The sequence below is a fragment of the Oncorhynchus masou genome, unplaced genomic scaffold, assembly GCF_036934945.1.
Source record: "Oncorhynchus masou masou isolate Uvic2021 unplaced genomic scaffold, UVic_Omas_1.1 unplaced_scaffold_1607, whole genome shotgun sequence".
Taxonomy (NCBI): Eukaryota; Metazoa; Chordata; class Actinopteri; order Salmoniformes; family Salmonidae; genus Oncorhynchus; species Oncorhynchus masou.
This window is the reverse complement of record NW_027006161.1, coordinates 110001-122500: the sequence shown is the minus strand read 5'-3', so window position 1 is coordinate 122500 and position 12500 is coordinate 110001. Positions and strand designations below refer to the sequence as shown.

General features: G+C 47.2%; 1 protein-coding gene across 1 annotated transcript in view; it reads right to left on the bottom strand.

The window, feature by feature from the left end:
• The window catches only part of LOC135531501 (otogelin-like), a gene marked incomplete at its 3' end in the record, with an annotated part of 128424 nt that overhangs the window by 9107 nt on the left and 106817 nt on the right, over window positions 1-12500 (bottom strand). Inside the window, 11 exon segments of the mRNA XM_064959530.1 lie at window positions 1019-1207; window positions 5035-5173; window positions 5810-6030; window positions 7300-7486; window positions 8668-8757; window positions 9151-9284; window positions 9287-9298; window positions 9618-9795; window positions 10294-10604; window positions 10886-11962; window positions 12437-12500. The exon segment at window positions 12437-12500 is cut by the window's right edge and continues 345 nt beyond it. Of these exon segments, the coding sequence (XP_064815602.1) occupies window positions 1019-1207; window positions 5035-5173; window positions 5810-6030; window positions 7300-7486; window positions 8668-8757; window positions 9151-9284; window positions 9287-9298; window positions 9618-9795; window positions 10294-10604; window positions 10886-11962; window positions 12437-12500 (2602 nt within the window).

The following is a 12500-nucleotide window of genomic DNA, read 5'->3' as shown; positions in this document are numbered from 1 at the left end:
ACACACACACACACAGATAAAACATGTAAGATGTCTTCCACACCTCGCCAGGAGCACGGGGTACACCCGAACTGTCCGTAGAGGCTGGGAGACACACACACACAGATAAAACATGTACTGAAGTGTAAGATGTATTACTCAGATGTTCTTACTCAGGGTGACTTACAGTAAGTGTTTTCCACTAAAGACCAGACCGGACCAGACCAGACCAGACTAGACTAGACCAGATTAGACTAGACTAGACTAGACTAGTCCAGACCAGACCAGACCAGACCAGACTAGACTAGACTAGACTAGACTAGACTAGACTAGACTAGACTAGACTAGACTAGACTAGACTAGACTAGACTAGACTAGACTAGACTAGACTAGACTAGACCAGACCAGACCAGACTAGACTAGACTAGACTGGACTGGACTGGACTGGACCGGACCAGACCAGACTAGACCAGACCAGACCAGACTAGACTAGACTAGACCAGACTAGACTAGACTAGACCAAACCAGACTAGACCAGACCAGACTAGTCCAGACCAGACCAGACCAGACTAGACTAGACCAGACCAGACCAGACTAGACCAGACCAGACTAGACCAGACTAGACTAGACCAGACTAGACCAGACCAGACTAGACCAGACCAGACTAGTCCAGACCAGACCAGACCAGACTAGACCAGACTAGACTAGACCAGACTAGACCAGACTAGACCAGACCAGACTAGTCCAGACCAGACCAGACCAGACTAGACGAGACTAGACCAGACCAGACTAGACTAGACTAGACTAGACTAGACCAGACCAGACCAGACCAGACTAGACTAGACTAGACTAGACTAGACCAGACCAGACCAGACCAGACCAGACCAGACCAGACCAGACCAGATTAGACTAGACTAGACCAGACTAGACTAGACTAGACCAGACCAGACCAGACCGGGTGTTTTGTATCATATGAATGTTGACCAGTGTTCATTTCATTGTGTGTGTGATGGCGGAGGGTTGATCAGTGAAGGCTTACCACACTTCTCAGGGGGGATGCAGAGGGCAGAGTAGGGTCGATGGAGCAGAGTGCCTTCAGGACAAACACATCCCTCTGTCAGGCCTGTACACTGCTCAGGGTCGTGGTCAAAGTCGTGGTTGGAGCAGGACTGGGCTGTACAGGTAGGCAGACAGGCCTGGTAACGCAGTCGGTCTGGACACATGAAGGCTGGGAGAGGAGAGAGGTGACACAGACACTGTTTTAAACTGTTCATGAACATTATCAGAACCACGACAGGCGTCAGAGCTTCATTCAATATTCTTATGTTCATGGTGCAGAACTTTGTCTTTTGCTTTACACAATGACAGTGACTGACATGGAAACATTAAACTGTAAGTGCGGCGGCAGGTAGCCTAGTGGTTAGAGTACTGGGCCAGTAACCGAAAGGTTGCTCGTTCGAATCCCCGAGCTGACAAGATAAAAATCAGTCGTTCTGCCCCTGAACAAGGCAGTTAACCCCCGGTAGGCCGTCGTTGGAGGCCGTCATTGGAGGCCGTCGTTGGAGGCCGTCGTTGGAGGCCGTCGTTGGAGGCCGTCGTTGGAGGCCGTCATTGGAGGCCGTCATTGGAGGAAGTCATTGGAGGAAGTCATTGGAGGCCGTCATTGGAGGCCGTCATTGGAGGCCGTCATTGTAAATAAGAATTTGTTCTTAACTGACTTGCCTATAAATTTAAAGTGTATTGTCTGACAGGAAAACATTATAGTGTATTGACTGATGTTACAACATTATAGTGTATTGACTGATGTTAAAACATTATAGTGTATTGACTGATGTTAAAACATTATAGTGTATTGACTGATGTTAAAACATTATAGTGTATTGACTGATGTTAAAACATTATAGTGTATTGACTGATGTTACAACATTATAGTGTATTGACTGATGTTAAAACATTATAGTGTATTGACTGATGTTAAAACATTATAGTGTATTGACTGATGTTAAAACATTATAGTGTATTGACTGATGTTAAAACATTATAGTGTATTGACTGATGTTACAACATTATAGTGTATTGACTGATGTTACAACATTATAGTGTATTGACTGATGTTAAAACATTATAGTGTATTGACTGACATGAAAACATTATAGTGTATTGACTGATGTTAAAAGCATCGGACAGTCCCCGCGATATGCAACTGTTCAGGGAAGTCCGGAACCAATACACGCAGTCAGTCAGGAAAGCTAAGGCCAGCTTCTTCAGGCAGAGGTTTGCATCCTGTAGCTCCAACTCCAAAAAGTTCTGGGACACTGTGAAGTCCATGGAGAACAAGAGCACCTCCTCCCAGCTGCCCACTGCACTGAGGCTAGGGAACACGGTCACCACCGACAAATCCATGATTATTGAAAACTTCAACAAGCATTTCTCAACGGCTGGCCATGCCTTCCGCCTGGCTACTCCAACCTCGACCAACAGCCCGGCCCCCGCAGCTCCTCGCCCAAGCCTCTCCAGGTTCTCCTTTACCCAAATCCAGATAGCAGATGTTCTGAAAGAGCTGCAAAACCTGGACCCGTATAAATCAGCTGGGCTTGACAATCTGGACCCTCTATTTCTGAAACTATCCGCCGCCATTGTCGCAACCCCTATTACCAGCCTGTTCAACCTCTCTTTCATATCGTCTGAGATCCCCAAGGATTGGAAAGCTGCCGCAGTCATCCCCCTCTTCAAAGGGGGAGACACCCTGGACCCAAACTGTTACAGACCTATATCCATTCTGCCTTGCCTATCTAAGGTCTTCGAAAGCCAAGTCAACAAACAGGTCACTGACCATCTCGAATCACACCGTACCTTCTCCGCTATGCAATCTGGTTTCCGAGCCGGTCACGGGTGCACCTCAGCCACACTCAAGGTACTAAACGACATCATAACCGCCATCGATAAAAGACAGTACTGTGCAGCCGTCTTCATCGACCTTGCCAAGGCTTTCGACTCTGTCAATCACCATATTCTTATCGGCAGACTCAGTAGCCTCGGTTTTTCGGATGACTGCCTTGCCTGGTTCACCAATTACTTTGCAGACAGAGTTCAGTGTGTCAAATCGGAGGGCATGCTGTCCGGTCCTCTGGCAGTCTCTATGGGGGTGCCACAGGGTTCAATTCTCGGGCCGACTCTTTTCTCTGTATATATCAATGATGTTGCTCTTGCTGCGGGCGATTCCCTGATCCACCTCTACGCAGACGACACCATTCTATATACTTCCGGCCCGTCCTTTGACACTGTGCTATCTAACCTCCAAACGAGCTTCAATGCCATACAACACTCCTTCCGTGGCCTCCAACTGCTCTTAAACGCTAGTAAAAACAAATGCATGCTTTTCAACCGTTCGATGCCTGCACCCGCACGCCTGACTAGTATCACCACCCTGGATGGTTCCGACCTAGAATATGTGGACATCTATAAGTACCTAGGCGTCTGGCTAGACTGTAAACTCTCCTTCCAGACTCATATCATACATCTCCAATCGAAAATCAAATCTAGAGTTGGCTTTCTATTCCGCAACAAAGCCTCCTTCACTCAAGCCGCCAAACTTACCCTAGTAAAACTGACTATCCTACCGATCCTCGACTTCGGCGATGTCATCTACAAAATTGCTTCCAACACTCTTCTCAGCAAACTGGATGCAGTTTATCACAGTGCCATCCGTTTTGTCACTAAAGCACCTTATACTACCCACCACTGCGACTTGTATGCTCTAGTCGGCTGGCCCTCGCTACATATTCGTCGCAAGACCCACTGGCTCCAGGTCGTCTACAAGGCCATGCTAGGTAAAGCTCCGCCTTATCTCAGTTCACTGGTCACGATGGCAACACCCATCCGTAGCACGCGCTCCAGCAGGTGTATCTCACTGATCATCCCTAAAGCCAACACCTCATTCACCCCCCTTTCGTTCCAGTACTCTGCTGCCTGTGACTGGAACGAATTGCAAAAATCGCTGAAGTTGGAGACCTTTATCTCCCTCACCAACTCCAAACATCAGCTATCTGAGCAGCTAACCGATCGCTGCAGCTGTACATAATCTATTGGTAAATAGCCCACCCATTTTCACCTACCTCATCCCCACAGTTTTTATTTATTTACTTTTCTGCTCTTTTGCACACCAATATCTCTACCTGTACATGATCATTTATCAATCCAGTGTTAATCTGCAATATTGTAATTATTCGCCTACCTCCTCATGCCTTTTGCACACATTGTATATAGACTCCCCTTTTTTTTCTACTGTGTTATTGACTTGTTAATTGTTTACTCCATGTGTAACTCTGTGTTGTCTGTTCACACTGCTATGCTTTATCTTGGCCAGGTCGCAGTTGTAAATGAGAACTTGTTCTCAACTAGCCTACCTGGTTAAATAAAGGTGAAATAAAAAAATAAAAAAATAAAAACATTATAGTGTATTGACTGATGTTAAAACATTATAGTGTATTGACTAATGTTATAACATTATAGTGTATTGACTGATGTTATAACATTATAGTGTATTGACTGATGTTAAAACATTATAGTGTATTGACTGATGTTATAACATTATAGTGTATTGACTGATGTTAAAACATTATAGTGTATTGACTGATGTTAAAACATTATAGTGTATTGACTGACGTTATAACATTATAGTGTATTGACTGATGTTAAAACATTATAGTGTAATGACTGACGTTAAAACATTATAGTGTAATGACTGATGTTAAAACATTATAGTGTATTGACTGATGTTAAAACATTATAGTGTAATGACTGACGTTAAAACATTATAGTGTAATGACTGATGTTAAAACATCATAGTGTATTGACTGATGTTAAAACATTATAGTGTATTGACTGACGTTATAACATTATAGTGTATTGACTGATGTTATAACATTATAGTGTATTGACTGATGTTACAACATTATAGTGTAATGTGTAAGGCTTCATGTGTCTGACTGTGCTGACTGTGCTTTGGGAAGCCATGTTAAACAGTCAGCGTAGCAGAATAAAGCCAGTCCTTACGACAGTAGTCTGGGCTCCTCCACTCCATGCAGACGTTGAACTTGTGACAAGATGCCACGTAGGCAGCCAGCGCGACACACGGGTTGGTGACGTACTCCGCGTCACGGACCCACACCTCACAGAACGTACTGGGAGGAACCTGCGGCACATGACAAGAAATACAACAACGTTTTCTTCAATCGTCTGTCTTCTGTCTTCAACACATCTACAGTGCTGTATTGGGATGGGAGGGTACTGTATAGAATCATCTGTCTTATGTCTTCAACACATCTACAGTGCTGTATTGGGATGGGAGGGTACTGTACAGAATCATCTGTCTTCAACACATCTACAGTACTGTATTGGGATGGGAGGGTACTGTACAGAATCATCTGTCTTATGTCTTCAACACATCTACAGTACTGTATTGGGATGGGAGGGTACTGTATAGAATCATCTGTCTTCTGTCTTCAACACATCTACAGTACTGTATTGGGATGGGAGGGTACTGTACAGTATCATCTGTCTTCAACACATCTACAGTACTGTATTGGGATGGGAGGGTACTGTACAGAATCATCTGTCTTATGTCTTCAACACATCTACAGTACTGTATTGGGATGGGAGGGTACTGTACAGAATCATCTGTCTTATGTCTTCAACACATCTACAGTACTGTATTGGGATGGGAGGGTACTGTACAGAATCATCTGTCTTCAACACATCTACAGTACTGTATTGGGATGGGAGGGTACAGTACGATGAGGGAGAGAGAGAGAGGAAGCAGTGAACCTACAAAAGCATGGCAGGGGCTGAAGGAGGTGTTTCGGAGCATGGTCATACACTGGGAACAGTCGCTGGTGGAACAGTTGACTTCTCTGCGCCGGCTGTGGCTGATGTAACTGGTGGTGTTGGGGACCTGCCAGCTGTCGATGAACACCGCTGGGTCCTCGCTCTCCCCGACTGTCGTCCCATTCGACAGCATCAGGTCATTGGCCGGGTTACCATCACAGCAGCCTGGGGGGAAGTAGGGAGAGACACAAAGAGAGAGAGAGACACACACAAAGAGAGAGAGAGAGAGACACAAAGAGAGAGAGAGAGAGAGAGACACACACAAAGAGAGAGAGAGAGAGAGACACAAAGAGAGAGAGAGAGAGAGAGAGAGAGAGAGAGTGAGAGAGAGAGAGAGAGAGAGAGAGGGGGGGGGGACAGACAAAGGGAGAGAGAGAGAGAGACACACACAGAGAGAAAGAGAGAGAGAGAGAGGTGATCGGAAGAGGGGAACAGAGGGGGAGAGGCGGAGAGAGAAAGAGTGAGAGAGAGCATGCGTCGGGGGCAAGGCCATGGCCAGAATGCAAGAAGGGAGGGATAGTGAGCGGGGAGCCAGAAGATGAAACAGCGTTATTATTTCAGGAATGGCACGTTCACCTACGAAACATGCACAACATCTCAGGGACCCTACTCAATATGTGGCCCTTAATCTATGGCCCCTACTCAATCTGTGGCCCCTACTCAATCTGTGACCCCTACTCAATCTGTGGCCCCTACTCAATCTGTGGCCCCTACTCAATATGGGGCTCCTACTCAATCTATGGCCCCTTCTCAATCTATGGCCCCTACTCAATCTATGGCTCCTACTCAATCTGTGGCCCCTACTCAATCTGTGGCCCCTACTCAATCTGTGGCCCCTACTCAATCTATGGTCCCTACTCAATCTATGGAACTTACTCTATCTATGACCCCTACTCAATCTATGGCCCCTACTCAATCTATGGCCCCTTCTCAATCTATGGCCCCTACTCAATCTATGGCCCCTACTCAATCTATGGCCCCTTCTCAATCTATGGCCCCTTCTCAATCTATGGCCCCTACTCTATCTATGGCTCCTACTCAATCTATGGCCCCTTCTCAATCTATGGCCCCTACTCTATCTATGGCTCCTACTCAATCTATGGCCCCTTCTCAATCTATGGCCCCTACTCAATCTGAATGGCTATAGCAGGTGAGGTCCTATGGTACGTCCCAAATGGCACCCTATCCCTAGTGCACAACCTTTGACCCCATGGCCGGGGCAAAAGGAGTGGTATAAATAGGGAATAGAGTCCCACTTGGGAAGCACACTACAGCCAGCCTCCATACCACTCCACTTCAAATGGATGCCATTGTCCTGGTAAACCAAATGCCATTGTCCTGGTAAACAACATGTCATTGTCCTGGTAAGCCAAATATCAGTGTCCTGGTAAACCACATACCAACGTCCTCATAAGTACTAACTACACAACATACCACAGAGGCCCATGGTGGGCAGTTTGCTGTTGTAGCTCTCTGTCTCGATGACCAACATGCCCGTGCTGTGGAACCACTGCAGCTTCAGGCCCGCTGGCGTACGGATCAGATACATGTTGCCGGTGTCCAGGATCTCAAAGCCAAACTTCTTGAACCTCGGCTTGGCGTACCTCGAGTTCACATACAGCTGACAGAGAGAAAAGATGTGTCAAAATCCTATATGTTGAGGGGTACTGTATTTTCTAATATAGATAGGCCTACAAATACTACTGTGTGTGTGGCAAGTTAATTAACATCTCATCACGTTTTAGGTCTAGGATGAACTCTTTCTACTTGACATTGACTTTGATTCTGTCTGTAGTCAAATTGGTGAATAAAGGGCTAGTTAGACCGAGAGAGATGGGAAAGATGAAGAAGAGATAGGAGGAGATGAAGAAGAGATGAAGAAGAAATTAGGAAGAGATGAGGAAGAAATAGGAAGAGATGAAGAAGAGTTAGGAAGAAATGAAGCAGAGATAGGAAGAGATGAAGAGGAGATGAAGAAGAGACAGGAAGAGATGAAGAAGAGATAGGAAGAGATGAAGAAGAGATAGGAAGAGATGAAGAAGAGATGGGAAGAGATGAAGAAGAGATGGGAAGAGATGAAGAAGAGATAGGAAGAGATGAAGAAGAGATGGGAAGAGATGAAGAAGAGATAGGAAGAGATGAAGAAGAGATGGGAAGAGATGAAGAAGAGATGAGGAAGAAATGAAGAAGAGATGAAGAAGAGATAGGAAGAGATGAAGAAGAGATAGGAAGAGATGAAGAAGAGATAGGAAGAGATGAAGAAGAGATAGGAAGAGATGAAGAAGAGATAGGAAGAGATGAAGAAGATATGGGAAGAGATGAAGAAGAGATGGGAAGAGATGAAGAAGAGATAGGAAGAGATGAAGAAGAGATAGGAAGAGATGAAGAGATAGGAAGAGATGAAGAAGAGATAGGAAGAGATGAAGAAGAGATGGGAAGAGATGAAGAAGAGATGAGGAAGAAATGAAGAAGAGATGAAGAAGAGATAGGAAGAGATGAAGAAGAGATAGGAAGAGATGAAGAAGAGATAGGAAGAGATGAAGAAGATATGGGAAGAAGAGATGGGAAGAGATGAAGAAGAGATAGGAAGAGATGAAGAAGAGATAGGAAGAGATGAAGAAGAGATAGGAAGAGATGAAGAAGAGATGGGAAGAGATGAAGAAGAGATGAGGAAGAAATGAAGAAGAGATGGAGAAGAGATAGGAAGAGATGAAGAAGAGATAGAAAGATATGAAGAAGTGATAGGAAGAGATGAAGAAGAGATGAAGAATAGATGAAGAGGAGACGAAGGAACAGACTGACCCTCCTCTGCAGTCTGTTGATGACCAGGTGGTTGGACTTGTGGGTAATGTTCAAAACCACGAGACACAGGTTGGTGAAATTCCACAGCAGCTTCGGATGGAAACAGAAAAATAAATATTAAATATACTTTTTTAATTTAATTTTCAAAGGCTAAGAATCTCTAATAAAAGGGATTAAAGTCATATACAACTACTCGACATGTGAATGAATAATGATCATTTCCTGAGAATTTTACATTATCTAGGGGTGTAAGACAAGGATGTCCTTTATCACCATATTTATTGATTATCGCCACTGAAATACTTTCTGCAAAGGTACTGTAGCTACAGTATAGGGCCTCACTGTGTCTGAGGCGGCCATTTTGGGGACACCGGCGTTACAGTTACCTACTGTAAATTCTATAGCTCCATGGCCTCACTTTCTCTGAGGCGGCCATTTTGGGGGCACAAGCGTTACAATGACCTAATGTACCCTCATCCTCACCGTGTCTGAGTCAGCGGGGCATTCCTGGACCACGATGCTGACGGTCTCGCTGGGCAGCTGGGTCACAATGTAGGAGGTAGCCTTGTAGATGGCCACGCTGTTACCATCAAACGTGATCACGTTCAGGTCGGGAACACTGAGCAGCGACCTGAAGGAGACAGGACAACACCAGCAAGAAACAGGACATCATGACTGAGAAACACCTGACGGGGAGGGTGGGTGGGGGGGGTTCACTGGAGGCTGGTGGGGGAGCAATAGGAGGACGGGCTCATTTTAATGGTTGGAGTGAAATAAATGGAAAGTTATCAAACACATCAAACATATGGAAACAACATGTTTGACTCCCTTCCTTTTTATTCCATTCCAGCCATTACAACGAGCCCATCCTCCTATAGCTCCTCCCACCAGCCTCCATTGGAGTGCGTGTCTACTACTGTGAACGTGTGTCGCCTAGCAGTTGTCCTCACATGGGCAGTCCCACTGCGGGCAGCACTTGTCCCCGTTGACCAGGATGGCGAAGCCGAGCAGGCCGCAGTTAGGAGGGGTGGAGTTATACAGACAGTTCTGGGACATGTTGAATCGGACCAGCTGGCCGCTCACACAGAGGAACTTGGTACACTCATCTATGATCTCTGAATAGGGAGGCTGAGACAGGGAAGAACAACAGTTACTACCTGAACTGATTGAACAACATGTGTTATAGAGTTTCCTAATTGAAAACAAAGACTAGATGAAACCATTGATGAGAGAAACCATTGATGAGAGAAACCACGTACGAACAAGTAGCTAGAAGACTGCAGAGCGTTAGTAAATAAGGTAATAGGCTGAGACGACTGAGCCTACAGAGAGGACTGAACTTTTCAGATAGTAACAAATATTATATATATATATGTATTGATTTAACCTTTAGTTAAACGAGGCAAGTCAGTTAAGAACAAATTCTTATTTACAATGACGGCCTACACCGGCCAAACCCTAACCTGGATGACGCTGGGACAATTGTGCACCGCCCTATGGGACTCCCAATCATTGCCGGTTGTGATACAGCTGGGATTCGTAACCAGGGTGTCTGTAGTGACGCCTCAAGCACTCAGATGCAGTGCCTTAGACCGCTACGCCACTCAGGAGTCCCATGGAGCCTACATTGGATCCCATTGAGCCCACATTGAGCCTCAGGGAGCCTACATTGAGCCCCGTGGAGCCTACATTGAGCCCCGTGGAGCCTACATTGAGCCCCATGGAGCCTACATTGAGCCCCGTGGAGCCTACATTGAGCCCCATGGAGCCTACATTGAGCCCCATGGAGCCTACATTGAGCCCTAGGGAGCCTACATTGAGCCCCAAGGACACTACATTGAGTCCCATGGAGCCTACATTGAGCCCCATGGAGCCTACATTGAGCCCCATGGAGCCTACATTGAGCCCCATGGAGCCTACATTGAGCCCTAGGGAGCCTACATTGAGCCCCAAGGACACTACATTGAGTCCCATGGAGCCTACATTGAGCTCCATTGAGCCTACATTGAGCCCCATTGAGTCTACATTGAGTCCCATTGAGCCTACATTGAGCCCCATTGAGCCTACATTGAGTCCCATTGAGCCTACATTAAGCCAAATGGAGCCTACATTGAGCCCCATTGAGCCTACATTAAGCCAAATGGAGCCTACATTGAGCCGCATTGAGCCTACATGGAGAAGAGAGGAAAGGAGAGAGGACTTGGTCTACTCACAGTACACATCCTAGTTGAGGACACTGCCATGGATGTAGTAACCTCTGCCGTAGTTCCTACACGCTCTGTCGTGGTATACGGCGATACTACCGAAGGTGACGCGGTTGTCTCTGATGTGGTGTACGGAGACACAGGTGACGGCGTTGGAGTCTTTGGTGCAGTGGTGTCTACTCCGTCCACCCTCTCTGGCTCTGGGGTGGAGGTCGAGGTGGCCGTGGGGGGCAAGGCGGGGACTGAGGGAGCTGCTGTCACATCTGGTGTGACCTTTGGCGTGACCTTTGGTGTGACCCCTGGAGTGGCTGCGACCTCTGTAGAGGTCAGCAGGTCAGGCGAAGGAGTCATTCTGGTTGTGCTCTCTGTGAATGCTGGAGTATCCCCTGTCTCTCTAGTGGTGGATAGTACTATTCCTTCTGGTGTAGTAGTGGTGGATGTGGATGGTTCTGTGGTCGTTCCTGTGGGTCCTGTGGGGACGGCGGTAGATTCTGTGGATCTGGCAGTGATGGCTGGTTTGGTCGTGGTACGAACGGTCGTGGTTGGAACAACCTCTGAGACGGTAGCTGTGACCAGGCTCGGAGGAGCAACCGTAGGAGGACCGGGTCTGGTCGTCGCTGTCGGAACCCCTGGAACTCCCAGAGTTCTTGTATCTACAGTTGCCCTAACAGTGCTTGGTCTGGCGGTGGACCTCACCGTTGTGGCAGTTCTGGACGTCGTCACGGGAACCCTGCCTGTTGTTGTCCTGCGTGTTGTTGTCATTGGTCTGTGGGTTGTCTTGGAGACCACTTTAGAAGTAGGAACCACTCTGGTAGTGACTCTCTCTGGGTGGCTAGTGGGTCTGGGGACTGACGTGGTGGAGGTGGAGGAGCTGGTTGTGGTTACTGGACCAGACCAGGAAGAAGTTGGTTCTTGTGTAGTTGTTGTGGAAGTAGTAGACAATACTTCCACCCTTCCTGTATCGGGAGGAACGCTAGTAGTCTCTGTTAGCGGTCTGATGGTCACTGGTCTGATGGCAGTGGTCACTGGGACACCAGGTACAGGTGTGATGGTGGTCGTATGGACACCAGGTAAAGGTGGGACAGTGGTCACTGGGACACCAGGTACAGGTGTGATGGTGGTCGTATGGACACCAGGTAAAGGTGGGACAGTGGTCACTGGGACACCAGGTAAAAGTGGTCACTGGGACACCAGGATGGTGGTCGTATGGACACCAGGTACAGGTGTGATGGTGGTCGTATAGACACCAGGTAAAGGTGGGACAGTGGTCACTGGGACACCAAGTAAAGGTGGGACAGTGGTCACTGGGACACCAGGTACAGGTGTGATGGTGGTCGTATGGACACCAGGTAAAGGTGGGACAGTGGTCACTGGGACACCAGGTAAAGGTGGGACAGTGGTCACTGGGACACCAGGTACAGGTGTGATGGTGGTGGACACCAGGTGGGGTGGGACAGTATGGACACCAGGTAAAGGTGTGATGGTGGTCGTGGACACCAGGTCAGGTGGGACAGTTGTCGTGGGGACCGTTGTGGTGAGAGATAATGCTGGTTCCCCAGGTACACCAGGCACGGCCGGGTGTTCGGGTGTCGCAGGAGGTCTCTCCGTCCTGGAGGTTGAAACTGAGCC